The 20,337-nt window shown below is 31.6% G+C and overlaps 1 protein-coding gene across 4 annotated transcripts in view; it reads left to right on the forward strand.

Annotated features, from left to right (window-relative positions):
* LOC100923273 (solute carrier organic anion transporter family member 1B3-like) overlaps window positions 1-19,350 on the forward strand; it is a 91,877-nt gene extending 72,527 nt beyond the window's left edge. For 3 of the 4 annotated variants that reach the window (XM_012550671.3, XM_023504507.2, XM_023504506.2), the window contains 3 exons: window positions 3,796-3,860; window positions 10,096-10,213; window positions 18,788-19,350. In XM_012550671.3, the coding sequence (XP_012406125.2) occupies window positions 3,796-3,860; window positions 10,096-10,213; window positions 18,788-19,004 (400 nt within the window). In that variant the 3' untranslated portion in view covers window positions 19,005-19,350. Of the gene's footprint in view, window positions 1-3,795; window positions 3,861-10,095; window positions 10,214-18,787 lie in introns of those variants that run through there. The other variant, XM_031938421.1, reaches the window with a different exon arrangement.
* Window positions 19,351-20,337: the final 987 nt, after the last annotated feature.

The raw sequence follows: 20,337 nt of genomic DNA on the forward strand, positions 1-20,337 counted from the left end.
ACCCAGAAGGATATTTATATTATTAATTTTTCAAGAAATAAATAGTGAATATAATGAGGAATACATCATTAAGAATAAAACTGAGGGTTTTTTGGTTTGTTTGGGGGTTTTTTTTGTTAGTTTGTTTGTTTTTGTTTTTTTGCTGAGGCAAGTGAGATTAAGTGACTTGCCTAGGTCACACAACTAGGAAATATTAAATGTCAGATTTGAACTCGGGTCTTCTTGACTTCAGGGCTGGTGCTCTATCCACTGCACCACTTACCTGCCACAGATTGAATATATTTTACCAGACAGGAAAAGTCTGATTACTGATTTGTGAGTTTCTTCATAAGAAATCAGAAAACTATTATAACTTATCTTCAATACTTGAAGACATAAAATGGAAGACTGATTAGACTTCTTATCTCTCAGAATATGGAATTAAAAGCAATTGATACAAAGTGGCACAGAGGCAGATTTGAACTTGGTGTAAGAAAAATCTTCCTAACAATTACAATTGTTTGAAAGTAGATTTTTAGAGTCACCTAGTTTATAGAGTGTTGGGGCTAGAAGCAAGAAGACTCCTCTCCTTGAGTTTTAATCTGGCCCCAGACATTTAATAGTGTTATGACTCTTGGCAAATAACATAACCCTGTTTGCCTCAGTTTCCTCATCTGTAAAATAAACTGAAGAAGGAAATGACAAACCATTCCAGTATTTTTACCAAGAAAACTACAAATGGGGTCACAAAATGTCAAACATTACTGAAATGAATGAACAACAAGGACAAAAGTAGATTTGGTGGAACCCAGGAAATTGCCATATTCTCTTTACATATACTGATTATATTGTAGAATAAAATTATCTAGATATTAGAAGGCTTTCCAGTTCTTAATGATTCTGTCTATATAAAATTATTATTGATGGCTTATGAAGATAAACATTATTTCCAACCTAAAGGTGAGGACTGATAAATTAGCAAATACTTATTTAGCATTTATTACATGCCAGAAGTTTCAGAACTCTGAAAATATAAAGAACAAGCAAAAACAATCTTTGCCCTCAAGGTGGTCCTTTTCCAATAAGAGAGACAAGATAAATCATATTGCAGAAGGATAGAGACAGAGACAGAAAAACAGAGAGAGACAGACAGACAGACAGACAGAGACAGAGAGAGACAGAGAAAGAGGTATTAAATAAAAAATAGTACTAGACAAAAGGAACCAATAAAGACTTCTTTGGAAAAGATGGTGCTTATAGCTCAGTTTTGAAAGATTACAATATGATAAGGATTTTATAAGAAATGCAAATATTAAACCAACAAAATTTCATCCTGGAGATAATGGAGAGAAATCAGAATTTATAATTTAGAAAGCTGAGCATGGGAGGGGAATGACATAATTAAACCTACAATTTAGGAAAATCACTTTAGCAGCATAGTGATGAATGGAGTGAGGAGAGACTAGAGACAGGAAGGTCAGTTAGAATAATATTATAGCAATCTAGTTAAGAGCTGTGATAATCAAGTTAGACCTGAATTAATGTGAGGTACTTATGTGAGTAGAAAGTTTGTGAGAGATATAGCAGAGAAAGAAATTATAAAATTTGGCAAATGATTGGCTATGTAGGGTAAGTGTAAGGAATCCAGGATGACAATGAGATTCAAATCTTGGATATCAAAAAAGATAATGAGCCCACAATAGAAATAAAAGAGTTAAGAAAGGGAAAATATTTGGAGTAAAGAAAATTATTTCATCCTTGGATACATTGAATTCGAGACCAATTAAATGATCCAATTTTAAATGTCTCCAAGGCAGTTGATATTGCAGGACTGGAACTCAGAAGAGAAACTAAATCTTAAAAAAAATGATTCTGAAATAATCTGCATAGAAATTACAATTAAAGTCCTAAAATCTGAAGAGAATTGTGTGACTAAAAGCCTTGGGGATGTTCAGAGTTAATTTAGTAAAGTAAAGGAAGATTTCACAAAATAGACTAAAGATGAGTCAGATAGGCAGGAGGGATGTGGAAAAAGTAAATGACAGAAAAATAGAAAAGCAGAAGAAGAGGGATAAGGAGAAGGAGAGGAAAAAGAAGAGGGGGAAAAGAATCACAAAATAGCCTAAAGGAGAAGTTGGGGATTAACATTGTCAAATGTTGCAGCAAAGTCAAGTAATATTATTATGAAGATGACATTAGTTTTGCCAATTAAGATATTAATGATAACTTTAGAGAGATTAATTATGTCAGATTTGCTGTCAGATTTCACAGAATTAGGAAGAAAGTAAGAAAAGAGGAAATAGAGACATTGAGGGAAGATTCCTGTCTTAAGGATATTAACTGAGAAATAATGGGAGACGGAATAATTGCTGGCAGACATGGTAAGATATAATAAAAATATTTTCAAGGAAGCAGAAGACTTAGAGCTGTTTGTAGGCAATAGGAAGAAGCCAATATATAGAGAAAGTATATGATCATGCATACACTCTTCTGATGATAAGAAAAGTGTATAGGTGTACTTGTATAGAAATTGTATAGCAATTGCAGGTGGAATTCTACTAGGGAGAAGTAGTAAGATTGTATTGCTATAGTAGCATTACCATCAATAATGAATAGTATATAGTTAAAGAAACTGCAATTGCATGTAGCTTTTTGAAAGAGATGTTAGACTAGAAGACAAAATTTCTGATAATTCCATCTTTTCTAAGAAATTGACTATTAAGTACTTTCAAGTGAGTTACTTCCAGAACTATTTCTTCTGTATGTATTTGGTCAGGCCTAAGTATTGTCCAAGATTTTATTTTCATAAATGCTGTGATGCTTTTCTTATGTGGCATATTAGATATTGTAATAGTACAATAAAATGTTCTGGGGTTCCACTCTTGCTGCTGATGAGAAGGGGTCATTATAGAAATGCCTATATGTTATCTTCTAATACTCACCTGCTTATTTCAGCAACAGATAATGTCAGAATGATTTTGCTTGGCTGGGTCTCAAGCTATTTTCTCTTGTTCATTTTTCACTCTGTTCTTCTTACTGTCATTCTTAGAGATGTCATAATTAATCATTGAATATATTCTAAAATAAATTTGCTTTTGTCTCTCTTCTACACAAATAGAACAATATTATCTTTTGATAGAGGAAATCTCTGGGATATTTTCACCTCTACATTACAATGAGTAGTTTATAAAAATAAAGTATCTCTAAGAAATTTTGAAACAAACCCCCCATACTATGTCCATGGCAGATAATATAACCTGTATTTAAACACTTTTGTTATATACAGGGAAAAACTCATTCCATCTTACTTCACTTGCAATTATTGGAAATTTCTTTAAATTGAGATAAATTCTACCCCTTTGTGATTTCTATCTAATGTTTTGCCATTGGAAATGACATAGAACAGATCCAATCCTTATTTCATATAACAGTTCTTGTTTGTACTTTCTCTTGCTAAATATTCTCAATTCATTTTCTGGTAACAAGCATATGTATAACCAGTCAATTCAGTCTTTATATAATAACGTGTTATTTGATCCAACTTCAAAAGATTTTCAACTTATTAACATTTACTAGTTTCGTGTTCAATATATTATCACTTTCAATTGTCTTTAAAAGTGAACATTTTAATCCTTGTGCAAAGTTTAAGGAATTTTGAACTATCACCTACATATACTAATGGGAATTGACATTTCAAAACTTTACATCATCAGAAGATTCACCAGTATTACAAGCATGTGAAGTGCACCACAATTTGTGTTTGTTACATAAGGTGATGATCTGGAGATTCTTTACTATTCTTTATCTGTATTTCAGGATTGTTGAGCCTCAATTGAAATCGCTTGCGATAGGTTTTTGTTCACTGACTTTACGATCAATAGGTATGAAAAAAAAATTTATTGCAAACTCAAAAATGTGTTTATGGAATTAAATGCAAAAATTATTAAATGTGAGGAGTTACATTTGGAATTAGAGATACTAGCTCCTGATATGCCTTACCTTTAAAGAACATACCAACTAATAAGATGAAGGCAATAGATTTACATAAATATAATACAAAATAAATTGAGATAAGAATAATTAATTGATCCAAAGTATCCTGGGAAAATCTAAGTGGCAAGTTATCCTTTTTTGAATGGGGAAATTAATAAAGCTTACACAGAGATTTTTTAATAATAGCTTTTTATTTTCAAAATACATGCAAACATAGTTTTTAACATTCACCTTTGCAAAACCCTGTGTTCTGAATTTTTCTTCCTCCCTTCTCCCACAGACATCAAGTAACTGAATATAGCTTAAACATGTACAATTCTCTCTATATACATTTAAATATTTATCATGCCATACAAGAAGGATCAAATTAAAATGGGAGAAAATGAGAAAGAAAACAAAAAGAAAGCAAACAAAACAATTTAAAAGGTGAAAAAAACTATGTTGTGATTCACATTCAATCCCAACAGTCCTTTTTCTAGATGCAGATAGCTCTCTCCATCACAAATCTATTGGAATTGTACCAAATCATGTCATTGTTGAAAAGAGCCGTGTTCATCAGAAGTGATCATCATATAATCTTGTTTCTGCCTACATGAAGTTCTTAAGTTTGACATTGAGGAATGATTCAAATAATCTAAACAGGAGAGATGGAATCTTAACAGGTGTGGAAAAATGTGAGCAAAATTAGTGGACAAATAAGTGTCAAACTTGGCTAAATTAAAAAGTGTTCAAACAAAGACAGTATAAACAAGGATGAAAAGTTTGATTGAAGTAAAATTATGGAAGGCCCTCACATTTAGACTTAGTATTAATTATTTTTCTTAAAAACATCCACTGAATTTTTTTTGGGGGGGGAGGAGCAGAAGAGTGAAATGGTTAGACCTATATACTGAAAAGTTTATTGTGGCAACTTTGTATTGGATATACTGAGGATTGAAGACATTAGATGAGGAAAGAAGGATTAGGAGATTATTGTGATAGTCCAAGTTTGAGAAAATGAAGTTTTAAATTTGGATTGTTGCTGAGAGTGAAGATAAAAATTATGAATATGAGAAATCTGTGGCTAAAAACAATAAGCATTTACAGCTGAGAAAGATTATGGACTATTCAACAATGAAAGAGCTTCAAAATGGGATGACTGGGAATGACTATAACATCAAACAAAAAAGTGAAATTGTTAAAAGGGAGTAGAATTAAACAATTTCAAAATGTCAGACCTTACATGGAGCTTAGAGATTATTTAGATCAGCATCTATAATGACTTTAAAATAAATATTTTTCTGATTTTTAATATTTCCAAAAGACTCTCCGGTACTCCAAAATAAAACCATCTCTAGTACCAAAGATAACGAAAGCCAAGTTATTCATTAACCTTCTGCACCCATAGTCCATTATCTTTCTTCTAAGAGAAAGAAGACTTGAAGTTATACATTTATTGAATCACAGAATTTCAAAGTTGAATCAGTAGTCCTTTAGCTAATCTATACCCACCTCCAAAAAAACCTCATTAATATATACCTGAAAAATTATTATCTAATTGAAGATATCCAATGATGCTGAAAAAGCATAATTGGCCCCCATTTCACTTTTGGATAATTCTAGTTCCTACTTAACACAGAACTGCTCAAAGGGTATGAAGCAAAGTGAAATGTAATTGGGAAATGTTTAGAAAAATAAATATACAGTATAATATAGATAATATCAATTTGTGATTTTCTAAGCCAATACTCTATCTATAGGAATTCTTTTCTATTTGACTTTGATAACACTGATCTAGCATTCCTTTATATCAAACCTCAAATTACATCTTTGCAGTTTCTTCCATTTGCTTTCAGTTCTTCTCTTGTTAACAGTCAAAGAAAAACGGTAGCTCTCCTACTTTTTCCTCCAATCACCTGGCTTTTCTTCTCCAGACTAAAATTCCTAAATCATGATTAGTGACTAAATTTATCAAAATTATGAGTGCCTGAGCATCTTTCAAGATCTTCTTTTCCCTTTATATGGTTTTGGTAAATTTTAATATAAATTGTTCTTCTTGTTCTGCATCAGTTCATATATCTATATCTATATTTATATCTATATATATAATATTCCCTGGATTTTTTATATAGTCAAATTACTTTTTCAGAGTCTCACAATCAGTATATATCAAAGGCACGACTTGAGCCCTAATCTTCCTAGTTTCAAAACAACTATATATTTACTATAGAATTTCTACTTTGACTATTAAAATTAATGACCATAATAGGATTTTTTATTTTCATAAAATTATAGTCAGTTCCTGAATAAAAAAAAATCTCATCTGCATAATCCCTTACATTATCAATAGTGTCCTGTGAAATCTTGTCTTCTATGCCTAATGCAACTAGATCTGTAATCACTGCTATGGATAAAAGGACAAAAATAAAACAGCCCATGCTCTCAAAATGCTTCTATTCTATAAGAGAAGAGAGTATGTATAACATATACACATAAATTATAGGTATAATAAATGCGTGTATGTTTAACTCAATACCTATATCGATCAGACATATATCACTAAGAAGAAAGCTATCCACCCCCCTTCAATGACTAGCATTTTTGAAATATAAGCACAATATATAGGAATAAGTATGGACTTGTGTCCTTATTTGCTACTTTCTTTCATGCAGTGTGAATTCTTCTCAACTCATACCCTCCCACTTTCACCACCAATTAGAATAGAATAGATTGGATTTTATCTAGATGGCATTCAAACAACTAAAAAGAAATTACAAATGCAAATACAAGAATAGAGAAAAGCCTTGGACAAGAACTTAAACTTCTTGGAAGGAACAGAGGAGAGAAGAAAAGGATAGCCTCTAAAGCATCACTATCATATTGGACAACCTTGATTAGCCAGTCTGTGTTGCTTAGATTCTTGATGATTTTCACATCACTTAGAGACAATTAAACATGATAGGAGCAGTGAATGTGCTCTCAACTCTGTCACATCTCACATCATCTACCAATGTATTTTTCCAACTCCTGTGTCCTTGACACCTTCAACTTCACTTGAGTTCCTTTTAGGTTTTTCCAGAGTAGGAGAAGGATACTACTCTCTCATTAAGACAGAACTTCTGTCTTAAATCCAACAGTCTTCTTTCTCATTCTTCCAGAAGAATTGCACTTTAAGGTTCATGATTCAATTTTAAAGAGCCACAAAATTGCACATAAAAATATATCAGTGAGTAGAGGCAAGATGGAGGCATAGAGGAAGCAGCCCACCTCTCCAATCAGACAGATGTTTAACATATTTATTGGAATACTTGCCATCTAGGGGAGAACATGAGGGGGAAAGGGAGGAAATTGGAACACTAAGGTTTTGCAAAGGTTAATGGTGAACAATTATCTTTGCATATGTTTTGAAAATAAACAGCTTCAACAAAAATTTTAAAAATAAAAAATAGATGAAGAAAACCTTCGAAAAATACAACTATTCCTATTAAAAACTCTACAAAGCATAGAAATAAATGTAGATGTTCTTAAATTGTTTGAATATTCTTAAAATTATAAAATATATCTATCTAAAACCAAGAACGAGTGTTATTTGTAACGGATATAAATTAGAAGCCTTCCCAACAAAATCAGCAATGAAGCAAATACTCAATTTCTTTATGATTATTCAATTTTGTACTGGAAATGCTAGCTATAGAAATAAGACAAGCAAATGAGAAGAATGAAAATATGTAAGGAGGAATCAAAACTATCTCTCTTTGAAGAAGATATAGTATGGTGTAAATATTGAAGATGACATATAATAGTATGCTAAGAGAATTCTAGAAAAATCAACTAGAAACACATTAAAATGATTACTATTAGCAAAATGGCAGAATATAAAATAAAGCCACACAAATCATTACCATTTTAATATCACCAAAGTATAAAAGGAAAGATATGAGAAAATTCATTTAAAATAAGTGTAGATATTATTTTTTTAAAAAACAGGGGAGCCTACTTGCAAGACAAATATGGGTAGAAAATGTAGGAATCTAAAACAGATGGAAACTTATTTTTAAACTTTATTTTTCTTCATTTTTAGGGTTTTCTTTTTCAATATGGCTAAAATGACAATATATTTTGTATTATTAAACATGTATAATTGCTTGCTTTTCCAATAGGTAGATGAGTGGAAGGAGGGAGGGATAAAATTTGGAAATCAAAATTCTTTAAATGAATGTTAAATAAATGGATGCACATAGATAAATAAAAAAGAGGGTAACACAATAAATACAATTATATTTCAAAAGGTACAACTATAACTTCTAGGTGTATTAGGAAAGGTTTTACATGAGAAATTGCATATAAGCTGAAATTTTTGAAAATCTCAGGATATAAGAACCAGAAGGAGATAAGTGGGGGGGGGGGGGGGGGAAAGAGGAAGAGGGAGAAGGAGAAGGAGAGGAAGAGAGAATGTCTTCCAGGAATGGGAAAAATCTGCTTAAGGACAAAGAGTTGAGAAAAGTATGATAACAATTAATAAGTAGGAGGTGAATTTTGTTTGAATCATAGAGTGAGTGACAGAGAGTAATATGTAATAGAAAGGGGAAAGTAAGTTGAGGTCAAATTTTAAAATGTCCTAAATATTTAAGGGTAGTTTATATTCTATATTCTATATATATATACATATATATATATATATATATATGTCTAGAATCAAATATAAACTATTTGATTCTAGACATAGAATATTAATACACTATTTTTCAATGGGGAGAGTAATATGATCAATATATTACTTTGGCATTTGTGTGAATCTGGCCAATGAAGATCAATTAGAGGGTTGTTGTAATACTTTAGGTGTCTAATGATGAAGTCCTCACGTAAAATTGTTGCCATGTGAGTAGAGAAGAGGAATTGAAACACAAGAGATATTGTAGCAGCAAAACAGACAAAATTCAGCAACTGCTCAGATATATAGTATTAAGGAAAATGCGAAATCAGGGGTGACTCTGAGATTGCAAATCTAGCTTACTGGAAAGATAAAAGTTCACTCAGTAGAAAAGCCAAAGTTCAGATATTGAGGAATTTAAGAGGATAATAATGAGTTCTGTTTTGCACACATTTAGTCAGAAATACCTACAGAATGCTCTGATTAAACTGTACAGAAGACACTCAGGAGATAACCTTAGTCAAGAAATATACATCTTGAGATTTATTCACTTAAGCATAATAATTAACCCTATAAAAATGTTACTATGAGAAAATTATAGAGAGAAAAGAAATCCAGAATGGAACTTTGGATCCACCCAAGAAAAAGGAGATAAACTCTCAAAAATGAAACTGACAAATGGTCACATAATGGACCACACAAATGGTCATAGAAAACAAAACAAGAATAAATGTCATAAAAATTCAAAGAGGGCAAAATATCCAGAAGGATAATTTGTTTAACATTATCAAGATGCAGAAATGTTATGAATCTCATCAACTGATTAAGGTTTCTCAGCTTTATGGCATTTATGAGTACTGAAATCATCAAGCAATAAAGTTGGAAGGTATTGAAAATAATTAAAAAGTGAAAAAAGATGAAGTAAACAAAGACAGATAATTTCTTCCTTATTAATTTGGCTCTGATGAGAGAGCAGAGCTGTAACTTCTTGGAATACCCTTATTTATTGTCCCTCATTACATAAGCAGCTATGATATCCATCTTCTTGTTCCAGTATCTGTAGTTTAGTTTCAAGGTGGGGAATTATTGTTTCTAGAATAACAGATAATCTTTATATTTTCTTCTAGTCAGACTACATATATCATGCTGTGTTATATATACATTTTCAGAAAGTCACGAATGAATTATATGAGTTCATGCAGAAGCACCTAGCCGTGAGCATTATATTGCATATATGGTCTTACTAAACATGGTCCCACTTGTACTGAACAAATTTAATGATTAACTTGGGATCTGTAAATGTTTTTCAATATTCTAATAATAATTTTTCAATCTTATTTCTTTCCTTTGTAATACTATGTTTTTTATTTTATGCTTTAAAAAATTCTGAAAAGAAATTCATAGGTTTCATTAGGAAGCTAAAGGGGACAATTATAAAAGAAAGAATTAAGAATCCCTGCTTCAGTTTGACATTTGGCTGTTTCATATTGCAGGAGGATTGTTAACCCCTATTTATTTTGGAGCTATTATAGATTTAACATGCCTAAAATGGGCAACTAATAGTTGTGAAGATCAAGGATCTTGCAGAATATATAACCCCATATCATTCAGGTAAGTTGCTATAAAGTGATTTCATAAACTATTTTTTCTGTTAAACTATACACCTTTCAAAAGAATGCAATCCCATCATTTTATATTGGATGTTATGATTAATAGGTTATATCTTGTTTTGAAGAAATGATAATGCCATGATTCATTCTAGCTTCCATTGTGTCCAGGAATGATAGATAAAAAGACAAAAATGATGGTAACAGAGAGGTCCATTTTCACATTTATTGCTTGAAGCCATTTAATCATGGTAAGAACAAGATGCATAGCTTTATTTTTTTCTATCTAACAAAAAAATAATATGTTCCAGCAAAAATTCAAACAAAATTTATTTTGTACTTTATTCCATACAAAAGCATTGTCTAATATACATGATCTCATTAAAAATCATGAGAAAGACAGAATAGGAGTTAAAATATCAACATTTTGGTCTGTGCTCAAGCAAAGCTACTTGAACAAGTACTTAACCTCTCTCTATTTTTTTCTTCATGTGTGAAAATGTACCTCCTGTACATACCTCAGAACATTGTAAATTAACTGAATTTAGTTAAAAAACATATAGTGGGTATCGTATATATGCAAGACACTGGTGATACAAAGGTTAAAAAATGGCAAGTTCTTTCCCTTAAGTAGATTGAGTAAGGAGTGAGACAGATGAATAAATAGTCATAATTAAATATCAAAATTTCAAAAATGCACAGAAATCAGAGTGGCATGGAAATAGAGTTCATTCTGGCTGAGGGGAACATATTTGGCATCATGAAGGTAGCATAACTGGACTTGAGCCTTATTAGAATTGAAGGATTTCAATGAGGAGATGTTGTGGACACCAGTATTGGGGGTCAGAACTGAATAAATTTTCAGAAATTTTTTGAATGGACTTTGGAAAGTGGAGTCAAGATTGCGAGTAGAGGAAACATTCAGTCATGTTCTCACAACATTCTTCTCCAAGTAATTTAAAATAATACACCAATTAAACTCTAAGAAGCAAGAGTCAACAATAAATAAATAAAAATAAAATAAAAAGAATGAGAATATTCAACATTTCATAAAAAACACAATTGATCTGGAGAACAGATCAAGGAGAAATAATACAAGATTAGTTGGATTGCCTGAATATTATAATTTTAAGAACAGCTCAATACAATATTACAAGAAATTACAAAGGAAATTTCCTTGAAACTCTAGAATAAGAATGCAAAGCAGAAGTAGAAAAAATCCATTGATGAGAATCATAACAGGAATATCATAGTCAAGTTTCAAAACTCCTAGTTTAAGGAGAAAATATTGGAAGTCACAAGAAAAAAAATCATTTTAATATCATGGAGCTACAATAATGAATACATAAGACTTAGCAGCTATTATGTTAAAGCACCATAAGTCTTAGAATACTAAATTTTGTAAAGTAAAAGAAATGAGGTTATACTCAAGGCTGAATAAATTAGCAAAGTTAAACATAATCCTGAATGGGGAAAAAAATGGATATTTAACAAAATCATTAGGACAAAAACAGCACAACTTAAGAGAAAATTCAATACATAACTTCCAGGGGAGACAAGACATAAACATTCAGGACCAGTTATAAAGAACCGATTTGTCCAATAAGCTCAAATCATTTACTTCTTATATGTGAATATAAAATAGTTCTTTTATGACTGTCATTTGTATTTGGATACTTAAAAAAAAAAAAAAAAAGACTTGTCCTGAAATGAGTGTGATGGAATGATTATATCTATCTATATACATAAATAATAAATAAATAGATGGATAGATAGATAGATAAATTCAGATAAGTAGATAGATGTATATTCTATAGGGAGAGATAAAAAAGGATTAAGTATCTCATACAAATAAGGGGGGAAATGAAAAATAGATACCAAAAAAAACCATTCAGGAGCAGACTGGGTAGTGCTGAAACCTTACTCCATTGACAATGGTAGTGCTTTCAAGAAATACACAAATGAGAGATACACACAAACATAAAATAAAAATTAGGAATAGAAATTTTGTAAAAATAATTAAGGTGGTAATCATGATCTGAGACAAGCTTAAAGTTAAAATAGATGTAATGTGTATGTGCTTAATTGCAACCTTCTTGGCTTGAGGGAGGAAGGAAGGGGGAAAATAATGAAAAGTGCATAGCAGAGAACAAAAGAAAACCTACAAGGAAGAAAGAAACGTTGGAAAGCTCTCAGTACAATGTATATTAGCTATTATATAGGCTTTCTTGAAATGGAAATTTATCCTTCATATTTTGAATCCTCTCTTATGTTCTATTGTACACATGGCAATGTTTGGGGAGGTTTTCTTTTCCTTCTCTGATTTTATATTTGTGTGTGTGTATGCATGTGTTCCTTACTTTTCTCTTTTAAATTAGTTCTACTTTTGCTTTTGCTTTGTCAGATATGATTGCCACACTTGTCTTTCATTTTTTATTTCACTTAAATAGATTCTGCTCTAGCCCCTTATTTTAACTCTGTGTACAACTTTGGTTTCAAGTGTGGTTCTAAGATATTTGGTCTATTTTCTTTGATAATCATTTGATATATAATGCCCAGGGTTTGTTGTTATTGTTGTTCAGATGGTCCAACAGTTTTTAAATTATCTATCCACAATCTATTTCCAGGTTAGTTCTTTAACCTATGTGTTATTTCACGTTTTTGTTCAGATTACAATTTTGGGAGTTTGTTTTATTATTTCTTAATATCTCGTGCTTCCACTTGGACAATTCTAATTTTAAGAAGTATTTTCCTCAGTGAAGGTTTGTGTCTCTTACACAAAGATGTCAACTCTTTTCAATATTTTTTCACACAGTTCTTATTTCTTTTTCCATTTTTCCTGATTTATTTTGGTTTAAGTTGTCATTTTTTCCCTCTTTTTAAATCTCTTTTAAACAGTTTTATTAATTATTGCTGGGATAGTGTCCAATCTACATTTTTTCTTTGAAACTATTTTTATAGATGTTTTCAAATTATTATCTCCTGTAATTGTGTCTTAAACTTCCTTATCACCATAATAGTTCTATACAATAAGGTTATATTTTTTGGTTGCTCATTTTTCCAGCTGTTAATATTTCTCTCTCCTCACTTTAGTGGCTAGATGGAAAGAGATGTATGGGCTTCTGTTGTTTTATGTCCTTCTGTTTTCACAGCTCAGTAAGGGGATTTACAATTTTTATCCCTTCCAAGATAGAATGATCTATTCAGAATTTTATTCACTGTCTTTCAGGAATAAGTTCTGCAAATTTCTGCCCTTTGTTAATTCTCTTGGATTTTGAGTTCTCAGTCTCCTATGAGGAATTATTCTCTCTCTGTTTCTACCTTATTATGAGCATTCACAAGGCTTTTTGTTCTTTTTGCATTCCTTTGGAGGATTTTTTTCCATCCTCACAGGTTTCAAGCAGACAACTACCAAAACTATATATGTAAAACCTTAATTTCATTTCTGGACGCCAATCACATTAAGTCCTTGCACCCTAGTTCCTGAATCATAGAATGTCTGTATTGGAAGGTTCTTCAATGCCTTTTAAGTCCCAACTTCCAACCTATAAAGAAATCCTTGCTATAACATACCTTACAATGAACAGTTAGGAATTATCACTAGCTAAACTTAATATAAATTAAACTTAAATAACAGGGTTATGAATAATTTGCCAAGAGGCATTGGAACTACTTTTATTGGATTTTTAAAATGTTTCTAAGCAACAATATAATAAAACTCTTGATATTTCTTTGGGGAAACATCTAATTCATAATCAATCACCTTACAAGTCTTTAATGCTTTTATTTCTTATGCATGATAAATTCTAGAATATATATTTTTTAATTTTAAATATAAAATACTAGAAAATTACTGAAAGTCAAAGACTCTAGAAGTAGAAAAGGTTGTGAACCCTGAATGTTCATCCAAACATTTTCCTCTGAGTTTGACAGATAAAAGGTCTATGCTCTAAGCTGAGTGTGATGACCATCTAGTCCCTGTTTGAAATCTTCCAAAGAGGAGAAATTTGCTATGTCATGAAGCAAAGTTTTTGCTTTTTTTTTCTAATATCAGATATAAACTTGACTCTGAAATTTCCAATTGTTGCTACAAGTTCTACATTTGGGATCAGACAGATCAAATATAATTCTTTTTGCACAATGACATTTCTCCAAATCCTGAATATACCTATCATGTCCCCTGAATTTTCTCTTCTCTAGTCAAAATATCTATTCCTTTTGTTCCCAAAAAACTATCAAATGACACATATCTTCATATAGTATTACCTAGATATGTCACTGGCATCTCAGTCTTAAAAGTCTTAACAGATAACTCTTTTCCTCTGAACCTTCCTAACCCATGTACAACCCTTTAAACTTCTTCATCATTTCTCTCCTATATTATTGTTGTTCTTTCCTGTATGAGTTGTTTCTCTTTTTTGTCATTCTCTTTTCTCTCTAATTCATTCTTTTTTTTCTGAGGCAATTGGGATTAAGTGAGTTTCCCAGAGTCATACAGCTAGGAAGTATGAAGTGTTAAGTGTCTGAGGCCAAATTTGAACTCAGGTCCTCCTGACCTCAGGGCTGGTGCTCTATCCACTGCACCATCTAGCTGCCCCCTTTCTAATTCATTCTTATCAAACTACCACTGTAGTCTTCCTAAGATAGAAGTTTGTCAATTCTTTTTTCTTATTTAATAGCCTTTTATTTACTGGTTATATGTATGGGTAACTTTACAGCATTAACAATTGCCAAACCTCTTGTTCCAATTTTTCACCTCTTACCCCCCCACCCCCTCCCCCAGATGGCAGGATGACCAGTAGATGTTAAATATATTAAAATATAAATTAGATACACAATAAGTATACATGACCAAACCATTATTTTGCTGTACAAAAAGAATCAGACTCTGAAATATTGTACAATTAGCTTGTGAAGGAAATCAAAAATGCAGGTGGACATAAATATAGGGATTGGGAGTTCAATGTAATGGTTTTTAGTCATCACTCAGAGTTCTTTCTCTGGGCGTAGCTGGTTCAGTTCATTACTGCTCCATTGGAAATGATTTGGTTGATCTTGTTGCTGAGGATGGCCAGGTCCATCAGAACTGGTCATCATATAGTATTGTTGTTGAAGTATATAATGATCTCCTGGTCCTGCTCATTTCACTCAGCATCAGTTCGTGTAAGTCTCTCCAGGCTTTTCTGAAATCATCCTGTTGGTCATTTCTTACAGAACAATAATATTCCATAATATTCATATGCCACAATTTATTCAGCCATTCTCCAACTGATGGGCATCCATTCAGTTTCCAGTTTCTAGCCACTACAAAAAGGGCTGCCACAAACATTTGTGCACATACACGTCCCTTTCCCTTCTTTAATATCTCTTTGGGATATAAGCCCAGTAGTAACACTGCTGGATCATAGGGTATGCACAGTTTGATAACTTTTTGAGCATAGTTCCAAGTTTGTCAATTCTTAAACTGGGTTCTATGGATCTTTTAAAACAATTATTTTATAAAGAAATTTCAATAGAATTTATTTCTTTTTTAATATTATTTTATGTACTAAGACATATTCTGGGAAAAGTGTCATAGCCTTGATGAGATTTCCAAAAGAGTTCATGACACAGAAATAATTAACATCATAGCAGCAGATCATATAAACTATAAACTCCTCAGGATTTCAATTAAAGTCCTATGGACTTCTGACTATTATGCAATATCAAAATTACTTCTGGTTCTTTGTCTTTGGGCAAGACCTTCACCATATGTATCACATTCTTATGCCTCCATCTTTATGAATTCTTGTCTTCCTTCAAGGCTCAGTTCATCTCTTTTCCTAATAATGGAACCAACCCTTCAAAATTGCTTATATTTATCGCCTATTAGAACATATCAAATTTTCTCATTTTTATCTGAAAATTTGTTGTATTCATGAATAAAATTAAAGCTAATTGAGAATAGAATGTTTGCCTTTGCAGCCCTCTTTCTATGTAATGTGTATCCAACTAGTTCAAACTGAAAGTCCTATAAAAATCTTAAACTTAGCAGTCTCAATTTAAACTCCTTATCTATCTTGCTTTCCCCCTTTAAAAAAAATCACTTTTTCCTAGTTTCTCAATTACTATCTAGGGCACCACCATCTTCCCAGTTACCCAAGCTCTCAATGGAATTGTCATCCTCAACCTCTTCCTCAATCTAATGCTCCATATGTAATCAGTTGACAATACTTCACAATTCTACTTTTGAAATGTTTCCTATATTTCTTTTTGCTAACCTTGTCATCAAGTTGATTCAGGGCTCCATCAATTCCCATTTGTCTTATTTCAATAATTTACTAGTTGGTTTCTTTGTCTCAAGTTTCTTCTTACTCTAGTTCACCTCTATTTAGTTATCATTTTGATATTTCTAATTTCTAATTATCTATTCTATATTTCTAGTTTCTAATATAAGTTTATATAATATCTAATTCTATTTTTCCAAACATTATTACTTTTCTATTTATTGATGACCAGTGGATCTCCAACAAAAATGAAATACTGTCTTTTTTGCCTTCTTTAAGTTTTTATTTTTTAAAATTTGATTTATTATAAACTATTTCCCCAGTTACATTCAAAATAATTTTTACATTGTTTTAAAATATTTTGAGCCTTAGGATTTTTCCCTTATTCTCACACAATTAAGCAACCACCTGTGAAGTTATACAAAGCATTTCCATAAGTCTAGTTGTGAAAGAAAACATATATCTCCCACTTTAATGAAAATTCTCCTGCAGTATAAGATAGATTTCTATGCCCATATTAAATACTCTGTCTTTTAAAACCCTCCATAGCCTTTCAGTCTTACTTCTTCAACTCATATATAAATACATTATGATTCAGTAATACCTCCTGTTCCTTGAACAAGACCCTTCACTTCCAGCATTGTGTATTTTTACTGACTTTCTCATGCTTAAAAATATTCTTAGACCAATGTCTAAAATATTGAAATCATCTGTTCCCTACTACCTCTTATTTCTGTTACTATATTCATTTTTATACATTTTTTCTTCTTTCTAAGTGGATTAGATCATAACCATGTTATTGTTTCTATTCCTCCTATAAAAGTGTAGTATATAATAAGCCTCAAAGATCCCAGATGTATATGATATCTTTCCTGATATAAACAAATTGTCCCGTGTATTCTGAGTTAATAGTGTCTTTGTAAACAAATCTCTTCTGCATAAGCACATATTTATTAATATAAACACCTTTAGCAAGCCCATTTGTCTGTTTTATGTTTAGCAAGTTGCATCTTTTGTTTGTAATTCAATAAAAAGCAGCCCATCTAGGACTAGGGAAGGAGCTGAAGTTGCCAGCTATTGTTGGATCTGTCCTTCCCTCCTTCAGTCCTGGCCTTGTTATGAATCACCTGACTTAACCACCTTGATTTTCTTTTCATCTTCTTCATTCAGTTCGTTCCTTGGTTGTTGTCCTTTCCTCTCAATGAGAACCAAAATGACATCACTATGTTAGAATTGAGTTACAATATGTCCAAATGTGGCTGATCAGAACAATATAAGCTCAGAATTTTCTGCTACACTTTAGACACAAATAGTACTTTTGAATGTTTGGGGTACCTTCAAAGACCCTTGAACAACCTTCACCCAAGAAGGGCAACTTTAACCCATACTTTTTAATTCCATAAGACTATTTTTGTAATAAAGTCATTCTCCACCATCCCATGAAATATCCATGAATTTCATCCTCCTATATCTCAATGGTATTCATGTTATTCTCATCTCAGAGACAGAGATGTAAATTACATAAAAATCCCCAAAACAATTTGGAAAATCATTTTACTTATTTTGGCTGATACTACCAACCAGAAGACCCAAGGAAATGTATTTAGTAAGCCACCAAACACAGTGAAGCTGATTCTCTTCTTGTAAGCACACTTTTCACAATATTCAGAAGAGGTGAGATATTATTAAAATGATTTAATTCCTTGAATTAATAGAAATTAGTATGAAAATGTATATGGAGGCACAATGGTAAGAATTGCAAAGAACATGTTTGCTTGTTTTTTAAATCAGAAAGATCTGTGTATGAAATCCACCTCAGTATATTGTCCCCAAGAAGTGACAACTTTTTCTGAGCTTCAAATTCTGATACATAAAATGAAGAAAATAAGATAACAGAGAAGATAAGATTGCTGAGAGAATCATGAGATAATAAATGTAAAGCACTTTGAAGTCCTTAAAGCAATTTATAGGGTATCTAAAAAGTCTTAATGCAGTTTTAAGCTATCAGACACATTAGAACTGAAAAGTGCAACAAAGATTTAGGATTTTCTGTATAAATGTTAGCTATTATTACACATGCACACTCACACAATCAAAAATCACCATACTGATTTATAACACCACTTTTTTGGGAACCAATTACTATAGTATGGATGTGAGATTTACATTTGAAGGGGGAAAACATGACTCTAATTGTATTTTTTCATATGTACACTGAATTATTTCCAAAGTTAGCAATTCATTGTTAATCTTATAATTGCTGCATAATTGCTGCCTTTCAAAATTTATGACTTTTTTTGTTTTTTTTACAGAAAGAAGTTCTTTGGCTTCCTTATAGGAATGAGAGCAGTAGCATATGCCTTTTTAATCTTTTTCTTCATTGCTGTAAAGAAAAAATATAAAGAAAACAACACTGGACTTTCTAAAAGTGAAGGAAAGGATGTAGTTGAATTAAACCTTAGAGAGCCTCTAAACAATAATGAACACCTGGGAATTTCTGCTAATGTAAATAATGAAACACATATTTAAAAAAAGGCTAAATGTTTTTCATTCACAATTTTGTCTCCTTTAATGAGATTTAGGAGGACAAGAAACCTGAATATAAGCTATGATTCTTTCTTTCAGTTACCATCCTTCTTTTAATCTCAGTTGTTTTGAATTCTGTTCCCTGAGAATTCTGACATTTTTATCTCATGGAATATTAATTGACTAAAAATATAAAACTGATAATGGCACAAAATCTAAATAAAAAACGGGGTATTGAAATATGCCTTGCTTTAGCATAGCTCTTTGATTATAATGAAGATACATTGTGCACATATCATGAATGAATCACTTAAAGTAATTTTGAGATTAATAAATATTTTGAGATTAAGGGTTTTCTCAATTAATGTGTTGCATTAGTCAAATAAATAAAAATTCTGGATATAATTTAAAAGAGAAAAACATTTCAGGTAATATTTAGTTCTTGAAATAAAAAGAAAATGCTGCTGCTCTCTTACCAGATAAACAACCCATTTGCCAATGTGTGGAATTGTGAGACTACAGCTTTCATTAGGATAAAATCATTCAAAGATAGGTGCCTGCTATTTGCCAGGCATTTATTAAAGCTCTGGGAATAAAAATAAGAAAAAATGACATTCCCTGCCTTAAAGTGGTTTATGGTGAATAGGGGAGGAAAAAAAACCCACAAAGGGAGTATGGTAAACCAGTGGTTAAGTGGTATGAAGATACTATTTTCATGAAATTGAAAACAAGAGAAAAATTCATGAAAAATGAAGTATTTAGTTAATAATCTTTGACCATTTTAATAAAGGAAAACTAAGAAATGTATATTGCTTCAAACACTTAGTCTCTAATCAAGGAAGCAAGGCAGCTGAGAGGGAAGTGAAATATAAAATTCCTGTCAAAGTAGGAATAAGCCAGGATTACAAATGACTTTAAATGAAAAACAGACAACTTTGTAACTGATATTGAAGGCAGTACTGAACCAACAGTATGGGCATTTGACATGATGAAATTTACATTTTAGAAAAATCACATTGGTAGTTTGAATAGTTGTTGGGAAGAGGATGCTCATGAGAAGAAACTTGTGTCAGGGAGACTAGAAAAAGGCTGGGGCAGGCAGAGCCAAGACAGCAGAGTGAAGCCAGAAAGCTGCATGAGCTTTCCATGATTCTCTCAAAAACCATATGAAACCAATCCTTTGAAGAGAGTGTGCAACAGCAGAGGCAAAAAAAAAGAGATGGAACAAAACAATTTTACAGCTCAAGATAGGTTGGAAAGACTTCAAGAAAGTTAAATCTCACTGGGGTGTAAAGAATGCTCAGTCCAGCTCAGAGTCTGCCAATGGGAGGATCTT

Source organism: Sarcophilus harrisii, chromosome 5 (genome assembly GCF_902635505.1).
Source record: "Sarcophilus harrisii chromosome 5, mSarHar1.11, whole genome shotgun sequence".
Lineage (NCBI taxonomy): Eukaryota > Metazoa > Chordata > Mammalia > Dasyuromorphia > Dasyuridae > Sarcophilus > Sarcophilus harrisii.